At 50.2% G+C, this 24,614-nt stretch overlaps 8 protein-coding genes across 8 annotated transcripts; 4 read left to right on the forward strand and 4 right to left on the reverse strand.

Annotated features, from left to right (window-relative positions):
* The first annotated feature begins 4,260 nt into the window (after positions 1 to 4,260).
* F4807DRAFT_427807 (P-loop containing nucleoside triphosphate hydrolase protein) lies at positions 4,261 to 8,800 on the forward strand. The gene is made up of 3 exons (XM_047998203.1): positions 4,261 to 4,497; positions 4,563 to 7,866; positions 7,923 to 8,800. Exons 1-3 carry the CDS (start codon positions 4,495 to 4,497, stop codon positions 8,288 to 8,290), a joined length of 3,675 nt encoding a protein of 1,224 aa, XP_047853786.1. The 5' UTR covers positions 4,261 to 4,494; the 3' UTR covers positions 8,291 to 8,800.
* F4807DRAFT_427808 (zf-DHHC-domain-containing protein) lies at positions 8,801 to 10,601 on the reverse strand. Its single transcript, XM_047998204.1, has one exon. The coding sequence runs from the start codon at positions 10,432 to 10,434 to the stop codon at positions 8,842 to 8,844; it is 1,593 nt and encodes a 530-aa protein (XP_047853787.1). The 5' UTR covers positions 10,435 to 10,601; the 3' UTR covers positions 8,801 to 8,841.
* Positions 10,602 to 10,784: 183 nt separating this feature from the next.
* F4807DRAFT_102138 (uncharacterized protein) lies at positions 10,785 to 11,680 on the reverse strand. The gene has a single exon (XM_047992646.1). The coding sequence runs from the start codon at positions 11,554 to 11,556 to the stop codon at positions 10,816 to 10,818; it is 741 nt and encodes a 246-aa protein (XP_047853788.1). The 5' UTR covers positions 11,557 to 11,680; the 3' UTR covers positions 10,785 to 10,815.
* Positions 11,681 to 12,555: 875 nt separating this feature from the next.
* Positions 12,556 to 13,076, forward strand: F4807DRAFT_460960 (uncharacterized protein; the record flags this gene model as incomplete). The annotated part of the gene is made up of 2 exons (XM_048001608.1): positions 12,556 to 12,790; positions 12,865 to 13,076. 2 exons carry the CDS (start codon positions 12,556 to 12,558, stop codon positions 13,074 to 13,076), a joined length of 447 nt encoding a protein of 148 aa, XP_047853789.1.
* A 205-nt stretch (positions 13,077 to 13,281) lies between these two features.
* On the reverse strand, positions 13,282 to 14,551 carry F4807DRAFT_102142 (RNA-binding domain-containing protein). The gene is made up of 3 exons (XM_047992647.1): positions 13,996 to 14,551; positions 13,564 to 13,904; positions 13,282 to 13,509 (listed from the first exon to the last, which is right to left on the reverse strand). The coding sequence occupies exons 1-2, from the start codon at positions 14,227 to 14,229 to the stop codon at positions 13,686 to 13,688; spliced, it is 453 nt and encodes a 150-aa protein (XP_047853790.1). The 5' UTR covers positions 14,230 to 14,551; the 3' UTR covers positions 13,282 to 13,509; positions 13,564 to 13,685.
* A 4-nt stretch (positions 14,552 to 14,555) lies between these two features.
* Positions 14,556 to 16,683, forward strand: F4807DRAFT_427811 (MFS general substrate transporter). The gene has a single exon (XM_047998205.1). It carries the CDS (start codon positions 14,927 to 14,929, stop codon positions 16,550 to 16,552), a length of 1,626 nt encoding a protein of 541 aa, XP_047853791.1. The 5' UTR covers positions 14,556 to 14,926; the 3' UTR covers positions 16,553 to 16,683.
* A 1-nt stretch (position 16,684) lies between these two features.
* Positions 16,685 to 21,553, reverse strand: F4807DRAFT_427814 (uncharacterized protein). Its single transcript, XM_047998206.1, has 2 exons — positions 20,673 to 21,553; positions 16,685 to 20,246 (listed from the first exon to the last, which is right to left on the reverse strand). Exons 1-2 carry the CDS (start codon positions 21,099 to 21,101, stop codon positions 16,974 to 16,976), a joined length of 3,702 nt encoding a protein of 1,233 aa, XP_047853792.1. The 5' UTR covers positions 21,102 to 21,553; the 3' UTR covers positions 16,685 to 16,973.
* A 921-nt stretch (positions 21,554 to 22,474) lies between these two features.
* F4807DRAFT_460964 (glycosyltransferase family 2 protein) lies at positions 22,475 to 23,788 on the forward strand (the record flags this gene model as incomplete). Its single annotated transcript, XM_048001609.1, has 1 exon — positions 22,475 to 23,788. One exon carries the CDS (start codon positions 22,475 to 22,477, stop codon positions 23,786 to 23,788), a length of 1,314 nt encoding a protein of 437 aa, XP_047853793.1.
* Between the last annotated feature and the right edge of the window lie 826 nt (positions 23,789 to 24,614).

Genomic DNA, 24,614 nt, shown 5'->3' on the forward strand with positions numbered 1-24,614 from the left:
GTTGTATGGATGTATGAAGATCCGGAGCTTGTTCGATAGACTAGGGACAGCCCTTTGCAGGGGATCAAGGGGCTCTCAATAATTCGGAAGATAGTAGCCCATGAAACCTTAAGTTAATCGACGACGATACTGGACCTTTTCGTTTTAATTCGCGGGACGGGAAGGGTCTAGCAAGTGGGAATATCCAGAGATGACAGACTAGGGTCTATGTCGACGGCTGATTACGAAGAGGTATCGAAGATTCCTCATCAAAGTTTGCGAGGTAGATACACAATGGACCTCTCAATGGACGACCAACGATTAAAGTGGAATAGTTCCAGTTGATCAAACCGAAGCGGAGCGTTTCGCAAGTCGTCGATGAGGTATCAGATATGCGTCCGAAAAAATACTGATTTCGATCAGACGCATGCCAGATACGCAACTGACATTAGCCCACAGTCTGGTATTGTGGGGATGGAGTTGAGACGAGCAGCGTTTAGAAGTGGTGTTCTGTGCTGTTTCGACAGGGGGGAGGGCTTGTCCCTAATTCCGCCTAAAAATGTATGTCCGCGCGCGTACCTTGCTGCGGGAAGCTGAGTACACCTAACGGCGCAGATGAATTGAAAGAAGACGAAAAGATGATGATGATATGAACCATATTGTCGGAGCCGGATGGGACGTTCGGGGGGTTATTAGGTAGAAATCTTTCAATATGCAAAAATAGGCGCCAAAGGTCTGACCTGTGGTGAAAGCCAATTAATTGATTAATTGAGGTCTGGGATAATAATGGAACAGTGCTAGAGGGACGGTTAGCCAGCGCGGGCGGTTGCTGCTCGGCTCGGATTCGTCCATCGAAAAGTCGGAATATTGCATGCGACCAATAAGATGCGAAGGGCTTGTGATACCCTCAACTTTCTCAAGATCCTTGCCCACCGCCAAGCTTGAAGAGACTACAACAGGTTTAGCCTATCCCGTTGTAGAGAACGTGCCTTTTCCTCCCCTCTCTAACCCCCTCTAACCCCTGTTCTGGTAGGTACAAGGGCTGACAAGGGAGAGATCCCGTCAACTAATCTGCACCATGAACGGATATGCATGTACCAAATCACTGCATGGAACATCGACCGGACTTTGTCGATAACAACGCCTACCAATAACGTGATAGGTATTTCTGACCCGCCTTTTTGGGATGCACCCCGTATGTACGTAGGTACAATGTGCGTGCTTGGCACTGCCGGGACCCGAGAAGCCACAGCTTTAGCAGCACATCAGCATGATGCCCACGTTGCTGGCCCTGCTCGTCTTGTCCTTAGATCACCATGCCCCTTCTCTATGTTTGGCAGGACTCAAGAAAAAATCGTACGATCGTAAAAAATCAGGCCACTTCTATATGGTATTCCCAAGAGTCGGATATATAAACTCGAGGTAGCCGTCATGCCATTGCTATGAGATCTCGTCGTATGATCGATCTCACTTCCTATGTCCATCCGTGCCTTGCGGACTGGTTTCCTCGAGCCTTCGAATTTCGCCAAGTGGTGATGAAATGCGGCTCATGAGACTCCTCGGTGCTAGGGTTGGGTTCAATGGCCCAACTCTCACTTTCTCATACCCGTCCCCGATCGTCCAAAGTCGTTATACGAACACCGGAAGCAATATCAGTTCAACCGTACCTAAGTGTCATTCTTCCGATGTCAACTTGAACTTTCTTAACGAAGCCACCCTACGGCGGATCAGTCTTAGACCCTCTTGTGGCTAGCTATCCGGTTGTGTTAAAACGAATCGTTCTTTCGTTACCGTCTCACCAGGGGCTTTCAGGTAAAGATCACAACGAGGTTGATACTGGCCGGAGCTTCAAGAGACGCCACTCATCTCAGATAATCGGTGGAAACGTTGCTTCTCTAAGTGGTGAAGCGATCTTCTCGAGAAACGGAGTTGAGGTCGTTTCGAGAAACTCCATATAGTAGCCTCGCAGTCCTAGCTTATGAAACGACTACCAGAGCCGCAAAACTCTCAAACTAAGTGTGTAACCCTTCAAACGTTAGCGTATGAATCGAAATTTATAAATGATGCATACAATGTGGAGCACCCCTGTCTATCTCACTAGGTGGGTGGTAATGGACCAATGGAACCCTTGCAAGATCTTGGTTCTGCACTATTAAGGTTAAGTCAAGCTTCGGGTCCTAGCCGATTCTGTGCTTGTGTGTCCGGGTTTGTTTCGGATTTGGTTTGACATCGTTAAAGAGCGCACAGTCTGACAGTCATCAAGATTGTCGTCCGAACCATGGCCCCAAATATCTTACTTGATTTCGGATGCTCAAGGGTTGGATTCATCCTCTGAGGACTTTCGAATGTGATCATCTCCTGAGAAATTGTATAGTCATATGGCTTTACGGCCAGCTCGAGTGTTTTCTGCAGATTTCGTAGTATATTGTGACTGGCTAACATGCCATCTCGTCTCATCTTGGGAAGTTAAGTTCTAAAGTCGTGGTAAACCGCATATGGTGGGCACGACATTCCTGGGCATCGAGCTTCTCGTCGATGACATAGATGTTTATTCCCTTAGAAGGCATAGTCTCAGTTATCATCGGCGATGTCGTACTAATAAGTCGATCCTATAGAACGGGAACATATTCTGCCCTCAACAATATCCTCGACCGAACTTACTCGTCTATACGCATACGAGCCGTACGAGGGCTAAGAATAGGAAACATGTGAAAGATGCTATGAGCAATATGTGTTATTGCAATATGGGTCTTATGAAGACGACGCAATAGTTCGCTTTGCTGATGGAATAGGTTCGACGACATGACGATGTTTGAGCATATTGTCCCGGGATGTTGTATATATTACTTGATATTCTGGCTAAGCACTGCGTTGTTGGCCGAGTCTAGTTCATCGAGTACCTCACGATGATATCATCAGCTAAGAGATGATGCTGACAATGTATATGCCGTGACGTCTCTCAAACTTTCGACTCACGTAGCACGCTTGACTGTCTGGCGTATATGAACTGGCAAGCCCATCTAACTAGCCTTCATCTTAACAGCCATTATTATACTGGTTAACTCGATTGTATGGCCGCTGAACACCTATAATTTGAAAATCAGTCGAAAACCTGCAAAGATGGCTCCCAGATATAAGAAGGGACAGATGGTCACGTATAAACCTGTTGGGGGTAAGTAAGGAGTAATGTCTTCATTCGAACGCTAATGTTTGATAAGGCCCTGACTCCAATACACCGGAGAGTATTGGTAGAATTAGCGATGTCCTCACCGAACCAGGAAGGCAAGCGGACAGAAACGTCCAAGCCAGCTCGGATAATCCACGTTACGAGGTGAGTCCTCCTAAGATAATCAGATCGTCGTTATATCAGAGCTGATGACTTGCGAACTAGATCGTGAATGATAATACCGGGAAAACGACGACGATTTATGAAGCCAACATACTCGGTAGGGCGTAGTAAAATGGCGTTTACTAGGTTCCTACATTGTCTTGGGGAAAACATGATAGTTGGTGATTTTTCGATCTGTACCTGTACAGTCGGCAGGGCGTGTTGTCATAAAAAACGATCGTAGAGTATTAACTTAAGATCGTATATCCGATTAATATACTCTTCCTTCAAGCTATGTTCGCAACATGAATCGCGGTGATTGGACGCCAAGGACGTTCCTAACATAGCGCTTGGTATAATGGGCATCTGGAATAAGCGGCTCCCATTGACAGGCTTTTGTTGCACTCGAGGACGCATGATGAAAGGAATTTAGAGGACTCCTTTATTAGTAACTTTATAATGGGCATACATTGTTGATTTGAAGTTGTGTTAGACTCGTAAAGGGTGTATTTTAAAATGTACTGGAGCTGCCCATCAGTGGATACTGGAAGAGGGGAGATTCGAGATAGCTGGGCGAGAAACGTGGAAACTTCATCCTCTCTCAATGCAGACTCAGTCGATACTTCCCAAGCTTGATTTAGGAGGTTCACATAGGGTTATAAGGTTAGTATTGCAAAAACCGAAGAGCTGGAGGTGAAGGAGCTAGTCGGCGTTAAGACTTAATAGAGGCAAGTTCAGGTACGCGTGTTGGCGTCATATGGCATAGTATCCATATGTTTAGTGGGGTCGTTCATTGAAAGTTAAATTGAATTTGGAGCTTGGCACCAGGCCCCAGCCACGTCTGCCACGTTACCCAGCCCCATTGCATTACGTCGCAGGCTACAGATGCCCAGTGACTATTAGCGCTAAATGGCGGGTGCCAAACGGTGCATCGGTGCCTCCTTCAAGGCTGCCGAATATTAGGAAATACAAAGTCGATCTTCGCACATGCATTTCTAACAATTTCTCACCAGCGTTTGCGCAAATTCCAGAGAACTCCTCCTCCCTAGATTGCTATACACTCCGAATCATTATAGAACGTATATAATCGGCTGAAAGAAGATAATCTGCCTGCTATTTCCTCCCTATCCCGGTCTGCGTCTGTCGGTAGATCCTAACCTTGTCCGTCCTATTCATGCGAGCCCAACATGGTGAGATTCTATGCACCGGCCAAACCAACGCCTCCATACTAATCTTTTCGTGTGTGCGATCGTAGGGTATAAGTAGACGACCGAAGGACAAATCTGGCGGGGCATCCCGCGGTGGCGGCGCGGGGGCGCATGATGGAGGTGCTAGACCTAAGAAAGCCACATTCGAAACGAGCAAGAAGAAGGAGATAGGAGTTTCCGACCTGACCCTACTTAGCAAAGTATCAAATGAAGCAATAAACGAAAACCTGAAGAAGCGATTCGAGGGCCGCGAGATCTATACGTATATTGGCCATGTCTTGGTTTCCGTTAACCCCTTTAGGGACCTCGGTATCTACACCGACCAAGTCCTCGAATCCTACAAGGGCAAGAACCGATTAGAGATGCCTCCCCATGTCTTTGCGATCGCCGAGTCGTCGTACTATAACATGAAGGCGTATCATGACAACCAATGTGTCATCATCTCGGGAGAGTCAGGAGCTGGCAAGACCGAGGCCGCCAAGCGGATCATGCAATATATCGCAAACGTATCAGGCGGCGAGAGCGGAGAGATCAAGCAGATCAAAGACATGGTGCTGGCAACCAACCCGCTTCTCGAGTCGTTTGGAAATGCGAAGACGTTGAGGAACAACAACTCGTCTCGTTTTGGGAAGTATTTGCAAATACACTTCAATACCAACGGGGAGCCCGTAGGAGCAGATATCACAAATTATCTACTGGAAAAGACGCGAGTAGTTGGTCAGATCACCAATGAGCGCAATTTCCACATCTTCTACCAGTTCGCCAAGGGGGCCTCTGAACATTATCGGTCCACCTTTGGCATCCAGAAACCAGAAACATATGCCTACCTTAGTCGGTCAAAATGTTTCAATGTTGATGGTATAGACGATCTAGCCGACTTTCGGGATACTCTAGATGCCATGAAGATCATCGGCCTCTCACAAGGTGAGCAGGACGAGGTATTCCGCATGCTAGCCGCCATCTTGTGGACCGGAAACATCCACTTCGTCGAGGGGGACGACGGATATGCTGCCGTGGCGGATCAGTCCGTCGTGGACTTCCTCGCATACTTGCTCGAGGTCCAGCCCGCTGAGCTTATTAAAGGCATCACTATTCGAATCCTAACTCCGAGAAGTGGCGAGGTAATCGAGTCGCCGGCCAACGCAGCCCAGGCAAACGCGACCAAAGATGCGCTTGCCATGGCTATCTATTATAACCTTTTTGATTGGATTGTTGGAAGAATTAACCAATCCCTGCGCGCACGGCAGGCAACGGCTAACAACATCGGAATTTTGGATATTTATGGCTTCGAAATCTTCGAAAAGAACAGCTTCGAGCAACTCTGTATTAATTACGTGAACGAGAAGCTCCAGCAGATTTTCATCCAGCTCACCCTTAAGGCCGAACAAGAAGAATACGCGCGGGAACAAATTCAATGGACGCCCATCAAGTATTTTGATAACAAGGTTGTGTGCGACCTCATCGAACAAATCAGGCCTCCTGGTATATTCTCTGCTTTGAAGGATGCTACCAAGACAGCTCACGCCGACCCCGCTGCTTGCGATCGTACCTTCATGCAGAGTATCAACGGCATGTCGAACGCCCACCTCACTCCCCGCCAAGGAAGTTTCATTATCAAGCACTACGCCGGCGATGTTAGTTACACCGTCGACGGAATCACGGATAAGAATAAAGATCAACTTCTAAAGGGTGTTCAAAATTTGTTCCAGCAGAGTTCGAACCGATTCATCCACACCCTGTTCCCCCACTCGGTGGACCAAGATAACCGCAAGCAACCTCCAACAGCAGGTGATAGGATCCGAACATCTGCGAACGCCCTCGTAGAGACTCTCATGAAGTGCCAGCCATCGTATATCCGAACAATTAAGCCCAACGAGAACAAATCACCTACTGAGTATAACGTACCCAACGTTCTGCATCAGATCAAGTATCTTGGTCTGCAAGAGAACGTCAGGATTCGACGTGCCGGTTTTGCCTACCGTCAATCGTTCGAAAAGTTTGTCGAACGATTCTTCTTACTGTCCCCTGCTACGTCCTATGCAGGCGAATATACCTGGTCAGGGACCGAAGAAGCTGCGGTAAAACAGATCTTGAAAGACACTAGTATTCCCAAAGAAGAATGGCAACTAGGTGTCACAAAAGCTTTTATCAAATCACCGGAAACGTTGTTTGCTCTGGAGACGATGCGAGACCGATACTGGCACAACATGGCTACCCGTATCCAACGAATGTGGAGGGCGTACCTGGCTTACCGTGCCGAATCTGCAACCCGAATTCAAAGATTCTGGCGGAAGAAGAGAACAGGTGCCGAATATCTGCAACTGCGAGACCAAGGCCATAAGGTCCTTGGTGGGAGAAAAGAGCGTAGGCGATTCAGTCTTTTGGGTTCTCGGCGTTTCTTAGGAGATTATCTGGGAATCAACGCATTGAATGGGCCCGGGTCCCAAATACGAAATGCGGTACAATTGTCGAGCAACGAAAAGGCCCTCTTCTCCTGCCGTGGTGAAATCCTAGAAGCCAAGTTTGGTAGATCAAGTAAACCGAGCCCTCGGACAATTATTGTGACTAACAGCAAGTTCTACGTTGTGGCACAAGCATTAGTCAACCACCAAGTCCAGATAATAGTCGAACGCCAAATGCCCCTAGGGGCTATCAAATTCATTGGAACTTCAACAAGTCGCGACGACTGGTTCTCATTAGGAGTTGGGTCGCCACAAGAGCCCGATCCATTACTAAACTGCGTTCTGAAGACAGAACTTTTCACGCAAATGCAACGGGCAATGCCGGGTGGCTTCAACCTCAAGATCGCCGACTCAATAGAATATGCTAAGAAGCCTGGAAAGATGCAAATCGTCAAGGTCCTAAAGGATTCGCAGCAGAGTGTGGATTTCTACAAGAGTGGAGCCATCCATACGCAGCCTGGAGAGTCCCCGTCGTCGGTATCTAAGCCGACACCAAAGGGCAAGCCGGTGCCGCCTCGACCGATTACGCGGGGCAAACTTATCAAGCCCGGTGGACCCGGTGGCAGGCCGTCTCGAATTACGCACGCCCGTCCAAGCACCACCAAGCGTGGCCCAGCCGCTATCCAAACCCCAAGACCAGTCCCAACCCCTACTTCTTCTGTCACTAGCAGTGTCGTGAGTAGTGTCACCAGCAGTAGCATTTCCAGCCACACCCGCAACCAGGGCTCGACATCATCTGTCCGCGCACCCCCTCCGCCACCACCGGCCGCGCCTCCAGCAAAGGGCAAGATAACCGCCAAGGTCCTCTACGACTTCGCCGGACAGCGAGAGAACGAGCTCTCTGTGAAGGCCGGCGACATCATCGAGATCGTCCAGAAGGAGAATAACGGTGAGTACATACTTCATACAAGGCCATAACGAGAAGTCGCTAATCAGAAATCGCAGGCTGGTGGCTAGCAAAGAACCCTAAGGGCCAAGCGTGGGTCCCTGCGGCGTACGTCGAAGAACAAGCCGCGGCCCCTCCGCCCCCGGCACCAGCGCCGGCTCCGAGAGCACCACCACCTCCGCCCAGCCAGAACGGCACGGCGGCGCGTAACAAGCCCACGCCTCCACAGCCCCCGGCCAAACGTCCCACCGCGGGTAGGAAACCGGCGGCGCCCCCGCACCCGCGCGACTCGGGGATGAGCCTCAACGCAAACGGCGGCTCGGATAGCAGCCGCAGCACGACGCCGACGCTTGCAGGATCCCTGGCCGACGCGCTGTTGGCGAGGAAGAACGCTATGCAGAAGAGGGAGGACGATGATGATTGGTAGAGGAGAGAGAGAGAGAGCGGCCTGTCTTAGATAGATACATACCTAGGTACTAACAAACTAGGTATGGAGGCTAACTGTTTCGTTGTTATAGTGTGGTTGTAAAGCGCTTCGAGAGAGAGGAAGTTTTTTGAACATAGGATAGGTATCATCCAGATCGCATCGCGGAAGACGGAGGTTGGTAAGTGGGTGGGAAGGGGGTTAATTAGTAGCGGAACGAGCTTTTCCATTCCAATACGATCCATACAAACACAATTACGAATCCACGAGCCTCTTTAGAATCCGCGTGGCAAAGAATTCGGAACGGAATCGATTCCTACGACAACATCCCGGATTCGTGTTAGGTTAGGTAGACACAGCCAGAGACGGTGATGGAGGGATGCGGGACAGAGATATAGCCGCCTTATACATATGATATAGTAGAACGCTTACGGTGTTTAGAAAGATGAGCAGAGCATAGCAGAGCAGAGCAACAGGAGAGAAGAATAAGTTGATGAAAAATTATTAGATTATGCGTAATTTTCGTGCCGCCATGTGATTGATACCTATGTCCCTTACGACAACAACTCCTTACGCGCTCCTTTCTTTCTTTGAATCAGCTCGTAAAGCGGGATCTCTTCCTCATCCATATACCGTATTTTAGCCTGCGAGTAATGCGGCTGTTGCTGCTGCTGTTGTTGTACAGCAGCCGGCTCATCAAACTCCGCGTCCGAGTCTACGCCGTAATCGCCCAAGTGCTCACCATCCGCGTTCACCCAGCCGGACTTCCCCTCTTCCACTACAACCGCTGCACCCATGCTCTGATGACCACGGCCGTACGCCTCATCCACGAAATCGTACTCATCATGACGATCCCCCGGCGGCACCTCCTCTAGCTCGTCTAGGATACGCGACCGCGACGCCTCCCATCGGCGCAAGTCGCGCTCTTGGCGGCGCCGGAACGCCTCCCTGTCGACTTCGGGGTTACTCGCGCCGCGCAGGCGCTCCAGCTCCAGCGCTTGGTCCGCCTCGCGCTGGCGCTGGCGCCAGACCTTCGCGTTGCGGATCTTGTCGGGGTCAGCAGGGGGCCAGAGGCCCTCGCGGTCGTTCAGCCCGTTTTCTTCGTACTCCCAGCCCGTGCGTGCGTTACTGCTACCACTACCCGAGTCCACACCAGCGGTGTCTGAGTACGGGTACGGGGCGACAGTCGGACCGCCCGCAAAGGGAAAGAACCATAGGAGCGGGTTGCGGGTGCCCATAGCCGCGGCCATGTTAGCGAAGATCCCGATATCGTACGGGAACTCGACAGGATCGACAGCCAAGTGCGGGGCGTCGCGGTCCCCGCCAGGAGCCCGCTCACCAGCCGCCCACCACGAGCCCTCGCCGTCGGAACTCGCGTACCTGCGCTCGAGCGTCGCCTCGTGGCGCTCAATCTCCCAGCTCTCTATCATAGTCGTATTGAACACCCAGCCCTTCACCGTCGAGATCAGCAGGATCCCCAGCGCCAGGCTCGTCATCCCGGACACGATCGTGAGGACCGTCAGCCAGGCCAGTTGGTGTAATGTCGGGCCCAGGTACGCGGGCAGGTGGCGCGACTCGTAGAGGCCGAGGAAGCGCTGGAAGAGGTGGTAGAGAAGCGTCCAGAGGGAGAAGTTGGTGAAGGCGAGGAAGCGCAGGAAGTGCGGGAAGGTCTGCAATGACACGCAGTTGCCGGTCCATGGGCAGTGATGGTCCATCTTGGGGACGCAGCACTTGCATGTGCGGCAGTGGTGTGCGCGCGGGGGTTTCGGGGCGCTGCATTTCTTGCACCAGCGGCGGATCTGTGTTCTTCCCGCTCCTACACCCACACCTATCTCTCTTCCCATTTCCTCGGCTTCTTCTTCCGCATCCGAACTGATGGCTTTCTCCTTACGCTTCTTCTTTATGCTCGACGGGAAGACGTATCGGCCGGGATCGACGGTGCAGGCTTTATAGTACGTGTACCATAGACATAAGATCAGACCGTTGAAGATGTAGTTCTCGGTGGGGGTGAGTGGGCCCGGGGCCAGGTCCGGGGCGTTTGCGAAGAGCCATTGCGGTGTGTAGGATTCGAAGGCGATGAGGAGGCAGACGGCGGGGACAGCGAGGCGTTGAAGCGATGGCTCGACGTTGCCGATGAGGAAGGCCATCCTGATTAATTATGCCATCCGAGATTTAGTGTAGGTGGGTAAATGGTTGGTAACGGATGAGGATTTGGACAAGGACAAGGTTGGGCTAGACTCCGAAATGACGACGCGGTTCCCCGGACTCGGGCGCGACGTCACTTATGCAGGAACGAGCAGGGATATTGATATGGATTATGTAATTCGGGATATTAGGATATTCAAAAAAAGCAATATCGGATAAGTGTTACCACGCAGGATTATATTCATTCATTCTTAAGGCACAACCCGTTTGTTTATTACCTGGAGTAGAAGCTATCTCATCAGGTTCCTGTCAAGCTATATAAGCTATATCACGATTACCATCCAAGTTACCGAACCAACCAGACCTCAACTCGATAACTAACGTCAATAATAACCGCGGTACGAATCGAGCGTACTCCTCCTCGAAGAGTGCCGTGCGATTCTCCTCTGCTTCTGCTCCTCTTCCTGGGCCTTCAGACTGGGCTTGTTGCGGTTGATCCCCATGAACTCGAAAACCGCAGGACAAGAGGCTGGTAGGGGGTCACGTTCTGTTGCCTCGATGGCATCTCGGCTAACTGTCATCCTCACATAATCCTGCCCGATGAATTGGATGCCGACTTGGTGCTTGTCTTTGTACAGATCAGACCAATAAACCCTTGTGCTGGCGCGATCAGGGGCGAGGAGAGTCGAAAAGTCGAATTGATCATCACAGTTGACGTAGACGTGCCCGTTCGCCTTGCCCTTCCATGTACAGCCTTTTGGATTTTTGGCGCCTTTCATAATATCGATCCCGGATCGATCTTCGTAAAACTCGACGTACCTCCAATAACTACCTGTGTCGTCATGGTAGCAGTTCTCTACGTAATCCGCGCAATAAAGGTTGAACGTCTTGGCCTTGGACATCATATGGGGAGGCACCTTTTTGCCGGCTTTCTTCAAGTTGGCCACATATTCTGTGTCCTCGAGAAGGGCAATGGGAGGACCACTACCACTCTTCTCCTTCTCCTTGAGGGCCTCATATACCGCCCGAACTTCCTCCATCTGGCGCTTATGGAACTGCAATTCGTTGATCTTTTCTTCTTCAAAGTTCTCTCGCATCTTCTTAGCCCTTTTCTCTTTCTCCATATCGAATTATTATTCTGAGAGAGGCGCGGATGGTTTGATGTAGTATGTTGGTCTCAATTGTGAATCTTCCTTTGAAGATAGGACGAAAAACTCAGTAGCCTTTGTCAGACTGGATTAGTTGACCAAGTCACGACATAGGTCGCGTCTCTCGACCGCGATATCCCCATCATGGTCCGAGGGTCCGTGCTAGCGTACGCCATCCCTCCCTTCGTTTTGCTTCTAGTACTTCGTACTATTGCTTTTTCTTCCGAGACTTCTCAGTCCAATACCAATTGACAAGAAGGTACTTATTGCTTTTGAATCCAATGATTATTTTACCTAGAACCTGAAATGTAAAACGAAAGCCGAAGAGGGGGCAAAAACAAGCTATGCGACACACGAAGGGCACATGATGTCATGGTAAACATATTTTCCGATGGTAAATCTGCAGGGACCAAGTTCTGCCACCAAAGGCATATGTACCAGAAGCAAGTTTAGAGATCCAACCCACTGCGGAGAATTATTGCCACGTCGCTAAGAGGAAGCTCCTAAAAACGGCAACCGCCCCAATTCTTCTCGTATATGTACGTTCTTCTGCTCACATACATACAACCCATTAGAATCTACGTTACGAATGTTCGCTACGTGCTCAAGTGGTGGATGGCCCTCCAAGCTAGTTACCTCGTCTAGAGAGCCGGTAGGCCATTGGGATCATGGTTCTCAACACGCTGACATCGTATCATTTCCGACTAATACAGCTTGGAAAGTCGCAGGTAGAGAACGAAGAAAAAGCTTGGCCATGTTGATTAATGCCTTTCATGTAAATACAGATCCATAGTTGAGTATGTCGTAGTAAAAGTCCCATGTGAAAGAGCACACATATATAAGATCATACTCCCAAACGAAGTATCTCGGTTCTCGCTTCGTGCTCGGTTATTTGCCAGGGAACTCTTCAAGCTATCCATAACAATCATCTAACCAGCCCTATCCTTCCCATTGGTACATCCCTCACCTACCAAAATGCAATTTCACCTGTTATTCCTCTCCCTCCTCGCCGCCATCGCAATGGCAGAAGATAACCTCACCGAGCTCGTCGACGACTTTCCAGACTGCGCCCTACCCTGCTTCGCCAGCAGCGTCAGCGCCAACAACTGCAAGACAACCGACTTCAACTGCATATGTGGGAAGCAGGTCGATATCAACATAAAAATGGGCGGTTGTCTATCTGATAACTGCCAGAACGCATCTAGCTTAAGTAAGTACCCCCTGTCTACTAGCTCTTTCGATATAAGTCGACCTTGTCGACCCCTGTTCTAACCCGTGTATTAGATGTCGGCGGAAAACTAGACGACCTCTGCGATAGATGGGACGATCACCCAAACTCGACCGAAGTAGCAGCTGCCACGAGCGCGCTGGCGTCGCACGTCACGGTTGCCGTCACGGCCGCTTCGTCTACCAGCGCACCTGAGGGCGCGGCAGGGTGCCTCGAACCTGGTATCGTCATGGTGGGGGCCGTAGCAGCAGCTATGCTGGTGATTTAGATAAATCTCAATGCAGTACCTATACATAATACATAAAACGTTGGATGAAAATATAATAATTAATGGGGCCTATAAAGGCATGCGTTATGGTGGCTTACTGTGGGCATGGGTTGGCGTTCAGGCTAGAAGACACCTCTAATTAGTTGTGCTTCAATCTTCAAATCACTCTGACTGGGTAATTCAAGAGACTGAGTTCTTTGTCATGTAATTCATGATTTGAATTTGTGCCAGGCCATATTAACACAGCTCAAAAGCGAAACCGAGGACATTCTGCATACAAAGAAGATGGGTGACTTGAATGTGTACATGATAGAACTCCCATGTCCACAATTCCAACTTCTTGTTAGTCCAGCAAATGGTACATGGCCATACACCTAGCCAGTACCAACCTCATATCAGGCACAGATGCTCACTGGAGGTTCACATCGAATGACTAGATAATACATTAGCAAAGAGCTCTGATAGAGGATAAACACCGAGTACATACCTATGTGAACACGATTCGCATGCCGACATGTCTTGTTATTCTGGCGACATATCGGCTAAGGCCAGTACGTGACTAAAGGTCACTTATGATCCAAACATCGTGAGGCTTTCATAGTTCTCCCATCACTCTATGTCGCCATCCTTGTTGCCCTCTGGGCTGCGGCTTCTGCTACGGCCCCGTCCACGATGCGATTGTCGAGGTCCCCTATTGCCCTTACCCGGAGGTGGTCGTACAAACGCAAAGTCGACGCTGATAGCCTGGTCTAGCAGCTTAGACTGGTGAGCGCCATCGATGGCGGCTCGAGCCTCGTCCAAAGTGGCGTATTCGATAAGGGCGTAGCCCTGTATTGAGCACGATGGTTAGCGTTGGCTATCAATAGCAGTAGGGAGAATGGGGGGCGGAGGGGTGGAGGGATGAAGATAGAATAATTACCTTGACGTAACCGCTTCGACGGTCCAAGTTCAGGTGGAGGTTCTTAATCTCACCAAAGTCGGCAAACTTGTCGTGAACGGTCTCCTCGTCGGCTTCCTCGTGGACGTTGGTAACCATGATGATCCAACCCTCGATCGATCGCACGGCTGTGGCCTTGGTGTGGGTTTGCATATCGCTGACCTTGGCCTGGGTCTGGGGAGAGCCGGGCTCGTCCATTTCCATTTCTTCCGCCATGGCGATGGTATTTGTGGTAAGGACGAACTCGAAAGTGTGGTGGTCAGAAGGAATGATTTGACGAAAAGGCAACGAGAAAGACGTGGGACTTTTGTTGTTGCTTTCTCGTTGATTTTGGAGAGTTCGTGAATTTGCGACGTGAACATTTATTATTTAGATATCTTAATTGGTCAAAGCTATGACCCCTGTCGGTGCCTGACATCAGGAATCTGTCATCTGACAACACACGCCAGCAGCTGCCAAAGTGCAATCATGTACACCGGTACCTTTCTTATAAGTCGTCCAATTGTGCCGCCGTAATTCTTTCTCTGAATAACTTCTTTCAATGTTCATGCCCGTAGACGGCACAATCAGGGGCTTTCGCGCCCTTCTAATGTAATTCCCGGTTTTCCTCATCTTCAACCAATCACAATACGCACATCTCCATCATTCAGCTCTCCGTTGATACGAGTCAAGTTACCATATTCGATCAATCTCACATGGCCGCAAACTCAAAGTTGCAAGGAAGATCGCGATGTCGGAGAAAATACGATAGCGCGATTGGTTCCCGGCGCAGATCTATAGCATCATCCGCAAGAGCATAAGGCGTCGGCAATATGTGTCCAATTGGAAACTTCCCGTTCGCTTGTTGGAGTATGAAAATAGGAAAAGCTCTATTGCTCACAATGTGTGTAAGTGGGTAGGTACCCTTGCCGTCATGGTAATCAGGGTCTCAAGAGTTGAGACCTACGTATATAAAATTCAAATACTACGTACATCCTTCCTTATAGCTTCGTTTCCCCTTGATTGTATCCTGCGCAAGAGTAAAGTGTATAGTGTAATCCTCAAAGCCATGACTGCTCAGACAGAAAAACCACCATACCCGTCCGAAGCGGAGGCAGGTCGGCTTCCCACGACGGCGGAAGAAGACAACAACACCAACACGCCAACACCAATAGACATCCTCGAAGTCGAAGCCCCATCCCCGTCCACCCCTTCCCAATCCCCGTCCGTCGCCCTCGAGCACAGCAAAGCCGCGTACCTGGTACTAGCAGGGTGCGTGCTGATCCAGGCGCCGATATGGGGGTACTCGCTCGCCTTCGGCATCTTCCAGGAGTACTACTACACGCACCCATCGATCCTAGGCCCGAACTCTCCGGGCACCATCGCCAGCATCGGCACGACGCAGACGGGCATCCTGTACCTCATGATGCCCATCACCTTCACGCTGCTAACCAAGTACGCGCACCTGCGGCAGTGGTTCCTGCGCGCCGGGCTAGTCCTGACCACGGGGTGCCTGACGGCGTCCTCGTTCGCGACCTCGGCGGGCTGGCTCATCGCCACGCAAGGCGTGCTGCACGCCGTCGGGTGCGGGCTCCTGTTCAGCCCCACGTCGCTGTACCTGGACGAGTGGTTCCGCGCGCGCAAGGGCTTGGCGTACGGCGCCATGTGGAGCGGCAAGAGCGGCGCCGGCGCCGGCATGCCGTTCCTGACGAGCGCCCTGCTGAACCGGTACGGCGTCGGGACCACGCTGCGCGCCTACGCTGTAGCCTCCGCCATTCTGACGATCCCGCCGCTGTTCCTTATGCGTGACCGACCTCCTATCCCTACTACTCCTACTACTCCCACTAATACCGCCGCAACCACCAGCAACAGCGAGACCAACACGACCGAGTCCTCGCCCACGCGCGGCGGCCGACCCGCGGGCACCGTATCCTTCGCCTTCGCGCGGAACCCGACCTTCTGGATCCTGCAATTCGGCAACGTCCTGCAGTCGATGGGGTACCTGATGCCGAGCACCTACCTGGCCTCCTACGCCAACGCCCTGGGCTTCCCCTCCGTAACCGGGCCCGTCTTCCTCGCCCTGATCTCGCTCGCCTCCGTCCCCGGGTCCCTGCTGATCGGGCTCCTCAACGACACCGGCCTGGCCGCCACCACCGTCATCCTGATCTCCAGCATCGGCAGCGCCCTGCCCGTCGTCCTCCTGTGGGGCCTCGGCGGCCACCAGGTCGCCGTCCTCGTCGTCTTCACCCTGTTGTACGGCTTCTTCGCCGGCGGCTTCAGTTCCACCTGGTCCGGCATCCAGCGCGAGCTGCAGAGCCGCGACGGCGCCGCCGATACCGGTCTGATCTTCGGCATGCTTCTCGGCGGTCGGGGTCTCGGTTTCGTCCTGAGCGGGCCTGTCGGTGGCGCCCTGCTTGAGGTCAATCGCTTGAAGGCCCAGGACTTCTCGGGATATGCTACGCAGTACGGGCCCATGATCATTTATACAGGCCTTACCGCTACCCTTGGCGCTTGGGGCTGGTTCTGGACTATGGGCAAGAGGGCAATGGCTGCCCTGTAGCGGAAAGGGTACAGTTCCACCTAGATGACTGTGGACAACGACCACTAAGCAGAAGCTAGTTCTACCATCACAGTATTTCACTTGTCTACCTATAGAATTATCACCACACGCACTTTACGCTTAGGATAGTCATTTGAATGTGAATATCGTGATCCATTCCATTATGTAATGTCACGGCGCCCGTAATGTGGTTGCGCGTAGCCCATGGCCAATAACCTAGGGGTAACAGGTTTCTATCCATAACCATACAGTGCATTTTCATGCAGACCCCTTTTTATAGAACGCCATCCATGCATGAGTATCATCATGACTCAACCAAACCAACCAACCCCAATAACCATAACTCCAATCAGTGAACGAATTTCCTTTACCGCCGCCACATCGTACCAAACGCCGATTCCTGACCTCCGCCTATTCCCATTCAGTAGTACTCTTGAATGCCCTTGAAGGAGGTGTCAGTCGACATCGCATTCGTTACAGTAATTTCCACAAATTCCTCGGTCATCTCTTGACCACTAGCCTTCTGCCCCTCGAGAGCATCGTACAGAAAGTAAATCTGATCTCTTCGGAGATCCCGCATCTGTCTCAACTTTGTACTCTTCTTGCCCAACGTCTTCCATCGGTTTCGGTGAAGTGAAGGGTCGCAATTGTTGTACCGTTCCTCTATATCCTTAATAGACAACAGAATATGCCTCTCCTCATCTTGCAAAGTCTTAAGAACCTTCGCCAATGCCTCGCCCGGCTTAATCGACGGACGCACTGTAGACTGATCTTCATACTCAGCTTGACCCGAGTCTCGATCCGTCACAGGAACTGGCTTTGGGGCGCGGATGATGGATTTGGTCTTGTAGTCGATTCCGCGTTTTGCGCACTGGTATGTGTTGATTCGTGTGCAGATGGTACAGTTTTTGCAGTCATGGTCGCCGTCGAAAACATCGAGGATGCGCTTCGCATTCTTTGAAAGTTCGCCCTTATCAGCCTTCTGCTTCTCGGTTGTCTTATCCTCCTCAAGCGTGATGTCATCAATGAACAAGGCTGAAGTCATGTTATCTTCATGGTCGGAGTCGGCGGCAAATCGCGGGCTGTCTGGACAGTGTCGGTAATATTTATCCTTCTCAGAAACTGTGCTTCGATAGCGCTTTGCACTAGCACCGGACTTGACGCTGGATCGTCCGGTGAGCTCTGGCTCTGATGCGGATCGTTGATCCTTAGTAGCACGCTCCGAGCGGGACTTTCCGCGCTCATTTTGAATATCCGGCCGACCGAATGAAACTTTGCGAGGAATGGTATCATCTGACTTAGACCTTCCCACACCCGTGGTGGTCTCTACCTTTTCCCGCTCGTACAGTTCCTCGGTATCTGTCTCAGTAACGGTACAGGTCGCCTTTTGCTGCTTCTGCGAGTTCAGACGAGAGGGCTGGGTATCCTTCAAAATCCCGATTGGCTGAGGCTTGGCCGACTCTGCACGTCCCTTAGACGCGCCGGAAGCTGCTCTGTGAGAACCAGCAGCTTGGGATCGGTTTTGGGATAAGAACGGAGGTGGCAGACTTTGACTGTCCTGATCGCTTATCTCATCATCGTCAAAAGCCAATGATTCATTAATCAAATCTTCTTGTTGCGTCTCGCTACGGGCTTGGCGGAGAGTCTCGCGCAATTCAGGAATTTCCTCTTGCGTAAAGACGTTTGCGTAGTCAGATCCTTGGGTAAGGTCGATCTGCTGAGTGTAATCGTCTTGAAGGGGCATGTCGGTTTGGGATGTTGTGCTTCTAGCAGTGGTCTCACTGGCAACCGACTTTCCCTTTGGCTCAACGATGCGAGTTGTCTTGGCTTGCTTCTTCTCATCCACGGTACTCATGAAGTCCTTGATTTCTTGAGTAATCTGGCGCGCCTCGTTAATAGCGTCTGTCCTCCGTCTATCGGCGGTTTTCTTCAACTTATTCGCCAAAGCCGACTCCTTGCCGGCAATAAGCTCCAAATGCTGCGTCAAGGTCGCCGCTTGCTCCTCGTACATAGCAGCTTCCTCCTTGCTGTCCTTTACGATTTGCTCGAATTGCCTGGTAATTTGGTTGATTTTCTGCTTGAGTCGCTCGTTTGCTGTGGCAAGTCGGCGCTTCTCTTGATCAATAGCCATACGCTTAGATGAAAAATCAGACTGGAGATCAATAATCTGCTGTTGAAGTCCTGCGTTCTCTTCAGAAAGCTCATGGTTCCGGACTTCAAGTCGGTATTTGATATCCTTAAATTCCACAGACATTGTTCCGGTCTCTGCATTCGTAGCGTCGAGCAGTTTCTTAAGCCGAGCGACTTCGTCTTGGAGATCATGTACACGTCGATCAAGCAAAGAGTTTTGTTGTTTCAAAACCTTGTTGTCGTTAAAAAACTTGTCGTTGTGATACTCCAAGCTGAGGTTGTCCTCCTTAATCATGGCCTTTTCTTCCAGAAGGACGGTGTACTCTTGCTGGAGTGTTTCGATATCTGCCTTGTTCAGGTCAAGCTGAGCTTTTGCAGCTTTGAGGTCTTGCTCCAAATCCGCATTCTGACGGGACACGTCGCTATTGTAATCGCGAAGAGAGCGGTTCTCCTCCAGTAAAGACTTCCACTGTTGACGGACCGAGTTGTTATCCTTGCGTAGGGAGTTGATTTCCAGTTCGAGAGTATTGCCATTCTCAGTATGTTCCTCGCGCATCAACTCGAGTTGTTGACGAGCAGTATTTAGCTCAGACTGAAGTTGTTTGATTTTGTCCGATTGCTCTGTAGCGCTCTTGAGAGCTTCGTCACGTTCAGCGACGTAAGACTCGGTGTGAATCTCGTTGATGCTGATCTTGCGATTGGCCTTATCTAGACGGGCTTGCAGAGAGTTGATTTGCTCTTCTAGTTGACCTTTCTGGGCATTCAGGTGATCGATGATCGAACTCTCTGAGTCGGAGCCCATGGCACTGTCCTTTCGAGATTTGTACTTAGCAATTTGGATCTGAAGGTCCTCAATCTCCTCTTGCAGCTGTTCCGCCTGTCGTGAAACCATCTCATCATGCTCTTTTAAAGCGTGAATCTCGTCCTTGATCTTATCTAGAGATACAAAGATCTTCTCCTCATCTTCGGGGATAGCAATTGCTTCGACATCAACATGATGGTCAGGGGAGCTTGTCGACTCGCGGTCGTGTACTTTGCCGTGTTTAACGAAAATGGGCATGCCATTTCTAAGAGATGATAATCTAAGAGTGCCGGATAGAAAGTCGTTTATGTAGGAAAAGTTCGGTAGGAAGAAAGATCGGGCAGTCTGGTTAGGAGTAGCAGGACCCGCCGTATGGCTGAGTGCCGATGGTCGCTCCATGTGCGCCTTAGCAGCATTCCGTGGCTGTAGCGATGGCTGTTGTGGTTTTGGTGAACTATGCTTCACAGATTGCTCCTTGGACTCGGCCTGTTTGGTTTGGGCTGTCTTAAGCGTCTCGAGAAGAGCTGTGACGTTGCCGCGACGAGGCTTGGGACCTTTTCCTGAGATGGGTACTGATACACGTCGGTGAATTCCATGATCCTCCGTGTCTTCTTGTGGCTGCGCCAACGATTCCGAGAGGTCCAATGAGCATTCGGACTCAGTTTGGACTCGTGGCTGCATCTGAGCACGTGTTCGGACGGCGTCTCGGTTCGCGGTGGTGGTTCGGCTCTTGTGGGCATCCGTAGCCTTAATCGGATTGTCCTGAATACAACATGTTAGTACGTGATTCCTACCATTCCAAGAAAGGTGTAATCGAACAAATGAGCTAATAACCGGGTCGGCAAAGCGCACCGTTGGCTTTTTGCGCCGAACAACATCCGAACCAAAACGAGGAGAGCGCGGTCGAACAAATGAACGTGAGTAGTAAGAAATACGCGATAATGGGGCAATGGGTTTAATAGAAGGAATATTAGATCTTGCTCGGTCTGCCGAACCAATCTACGATTTGGGGTTGGACCGTAAGCAAGATTTGAGGGGTGCCCGCTTGGGTTGCCCTGGTGTTGGGGCTGAGCGGCCGCGGGAAACCGCGACCGGGATCCGGCTGATAAAGTCGGGTTGTGCCGACTTTACCAGCCCACGAATGGGCGAGGTTAAGGCAATCATATCCTGTAGTACACTTGGACTTGCCTGGTGATTGTTGTCCGCTCGAGGGGTAGCGGCTATGGAGTTTGGGCTTCCCAGTGGTGTGACGTTCTCCTTCTCGTCTAGGTTAGCGAGGTCATTGCTCGCAACATCCCACGTATCCTTGTGCTCAGGACCGTTGGGGTTCCAGCGACTCCATTCGGGGAAAGTGCGGCCAAGGGCCGATGTGTTGACGTTGAAGGAAGTTGATTGGGGAGCTTTAGCGCTGCGCATGGCAGCTTGACTAGGGAGATCGATGGAAACGTCGTCCATCCTTCGTGTCGATTCTCCTTGAGGACCCATCGTAATGTTAGAAGTCAGGGTGATAGTTCCGTGAGTACCGGTAGATGATGGTGGTGAATTAAAGGGGTTCTCGGTATTCTGATGCATCTCTCTAAGGATGCGTGATTGATATCTACTACTTCTCGACTCCATTGTATCCCGTCACGCGTGCAACGCGTCGGGGATGGAATCAAGGGTTGGGTAGGAGTAGGTGTATGTATGGTGTATCAATTAAGCACCAAAAAGACGCGTCTAAGCGCCTAAAATAGAATATGGGTGTTAAGTCGCGATTCTGTCGTGAGAATGCGATAGGAAGAAGCTGCAGCGATGCTGAGCGGATGTATGATGATTGATGTGTCGGTTGATGACAAGGAAGACGCGTCCTGACAATGCAGAGCTACACTTGCAGGCGCCGATTGACGTGAATGAATTTGATTCCAAATCAAATCAATTGAATTGATTGGAAACAGTATTCGCAATAGAAGTGGATTTGGTTGTTGCAGTGTGCAGTAACTTCTTTAGAAGTAGCAGGTTGATGAAAGCTGGAAGCTGGAAGCAGAAAGTTGTCTTGAAAGCTGGAAGCTGAAGTGTGTGAGTTGTTGTTGTTGTAGAAAGAAAGATTGAAAAGTTGGGAGAGGTCGAGGAATGTTTACCTTTTGACACCTACGGTCGGTGGGGCCCAAGCACCTTGAGGGGCGTGGCGTGAACTACGTAATTCACACCCTGTTTTGGCACACATTGAACTCTAATTGGTGGAAGGAACACTAAACGCACCTCCCCTTTATATTTACACGCCCCTAGATCGGGAATGATCTTCGAGATCATTTTCAAATTCGGATTAGTCTGTAGATGGAGTTCTGAACCCCGGAAGGCGCGTGGGTGGTGTGCATCACTTTTCGGAAGCTACGTAGGTACATATTCCATGTACCTGAGGCCAGGTACTTAGGTACTTTGGTGATGATGAGGGTGTTCGATGGGAGTGTCGGGCAGTAGAATGGGCGTAGATGGGATGAAATAAGGCTATTAAAGGCGGTAAATCAGCTATGTAGACTATCTCGGTAGACCGTAATGAAGCAAAACATCATAGGTAATACTTGTCACACATAAGAACATGTAGGATTCGATGAAGGAAGGTGATGTCGGTTCGTGGGATCAGAATAGCATCGTAACCGCCATGAAGAGTCGATGGCTACTGTCGTTCATCACCAGGTAGTTACTAGGTAGCCAGGGAGCAAGCTTCAATCAGGAAGCTCCTGTACAATGGATTGTTTAGCCCTCTCTTTGTCACATAGATGTCCCTGCTGGAAAGGTCCAAGTGAACGTGACGAACAATGTCCTTGTTGTGCTCCAATTGGATCTAGGAAGAATAAAACGATTGTTGGAACCCATCTCTCAAGAGAATCAAATTATAAAAGTATCAACGGTCTACAATATTCGAGGCTTTTCTCACCATACAGGGCATCGTCAGTTCAGAGTAAGGCATCAACTATTCCTTTAGCATACGTACAACTAAGATCCAGAACAAAATGGCTTACGTTTCACCGGATAGCATCCAGGTTGCTTCCCTATTAGGCCTTTACCTATGGGACGCCATCGACGGTCTTCAAAGCAAATACTACGCGAAAAAATACAAGCCATTCCCCATCCCTCCGCCGGACCAAGCTCGCTACAGCTCAAGAAATGTATCCATAGTCTGTCCTACAATCGATTGGGACGATGACTTGCCTAGGAACCTCATGACCTGGCTAACAACCAGTCCCCGCGAAGTGATTTTCGTCACTCTCGAGACCACAGCATTAAAACTACAAGACGCGCTGGAGTCGGCTCCGGGTCTTCAGGATGCCGTATTCTCCAGCGGAACGACCATAGACATCGTCACGGTACAGGAAGCCAATAAACGAAGCCAACTTTGCCGCGGAATTAATGGAGCAAGAGGTGAGATCCTTTGCCTAGTTGATGACGACGCGAGATGGACTACCGACCAAGTTCTGACACAGTTGCTAGCTCCTTTTCAGAACGATGATGTTGGCCTTGTCGGCGGACCTATCGGATCGTATGTCCCCAATGATAGACAGAATTCCAACGTTATCACGCCCTGGGAGGTTGCCGCTCTCCGTATCCGATCACGTCGAGCTCCTGGCATGGCAGCGTTCTTTGCCGCGGACGAATCCACAAACTTTACTGTCTCGGGCCTTACGATGCTTTTACGGGCGGAGATTGTCAAAGATCCGTATTTTCAGTATCTTTTCACCCACGACTTATGGGACGGGATGAGGCAGAACACAGGCGACGACGGCTTCATCACACGTTACGTACTCTTCCAACATCATCTGAGCCACCGTAGTTATTCTACCCTTTCACCAAAGCAGTGGAAATTGGGAATGCAGCTAACTCCAGAAGCCGAAGTTCAAACTTCTCTGCTAACGGATAGAAGATACGCTGCCCAGAGTAAACGCTGGTTCAGATCAGGTCTCCGTCTTCGACTCACCTGCCTCCTCTATGAACCGGGGTTCGTGGGAATGCGAAATACTGCGCCTTATATGGCACGTAAGATGATGGGAGGAATGGCAAACCCAATATTCTCCGCGATTCGCTTCTATCTATGGATGTATCTATGGTTTACTCACCCTTACATCTCCTTGGCTTTAATGTTATACGTCCTTCGTAGTTGGAAAACGAGCCTTGGAGGGTTTTCCAGTCAGTATCCGTACTGCGACAAGAAAATATGGGCAGCCATGCTCGCCGACAACTTGTACCTCATTACTGATATATACTCGTACTTGACTCTTTCTCGAGAAAGTTGGACGAATCGATCAAGTGTGGTGGGAGTTCTTGAATAATTTGGAATAAACTGTCCCGACGAAATATGATGGAGCTTCTCGGATTTATCTGAAGAGGTGGGACTTGGTGCTTTGGTTTTGGCAAGTAATTCTCATTCCAGGAGATATGTGTTTGTTGTTTTGCGTACGAGTGATATCTACCCAGCTACGATTTAGCTAGGTACCTATTTGTTTACTTAGAATAAAATCATGCTGATACTTTACTTACCTACCTAGACACTTGTGTGATTATCGCCCCTTGAGCGGGGTGTGCATGTTAAACTCTGGTTATAATGGGAATGGTCAAAGATAAGTCACAGTTGATGCTTTTATTTTTATTCCTTCGCCTTGTTTTGTTTCTTCTCCACTTCCCCTTAGCTGCTACTTTGCTATTAGTTATTCCATCTTTCAGCCTATGTGGCATCCACCAAGTCTATCGGAATACTGGCATAGGTATCGGCCAACGTTCAAACTATGTATTATGGAAGATATCCTATGTAGCTCTGGAGTGACTTTTACCGCCGCCTATCATCTGGTATAGTGAGGCCACTAACGTTAGGATAATTTCACCCATGCCCGTTCCAATGTAGTCGTGTTTGCGAGTCACGATGGCGACGATGGTGTATCAACACCTGACATTGTCAACATCCATGATACCGAATCATCCCACATGTTCCTAATAGTATGGCAGGGAGTTAATGGTAATCTTCCCTACCGCAAACATAAGATAGATCACCTAGGTACCAATTAACAACAGCTTTGATGTAAAGGTACTTAAGAGTCTACCAGTAGTTTGGTTGAACACGTCAATATGTTACGATGCACATAAATGTTCACTTAGTAACAC

Source organism: Annulohypoxylon truncatum (assembly GCF_022578515.1).
Source record: "Annulohypoxylon truncatum strain CBS 140777 unplaced genomic scaffold F4807scaffold_18, whole genome shotgun sequence".
Classification (NCBI taxonomy): domain Eukaryota; kingdom Fungi; phylum Ascomycota; class Sordariomycetes; order Xylariales; family Hypoxylaceae; genus Annulohypoxylon; species Annulohypoxylon truncatum.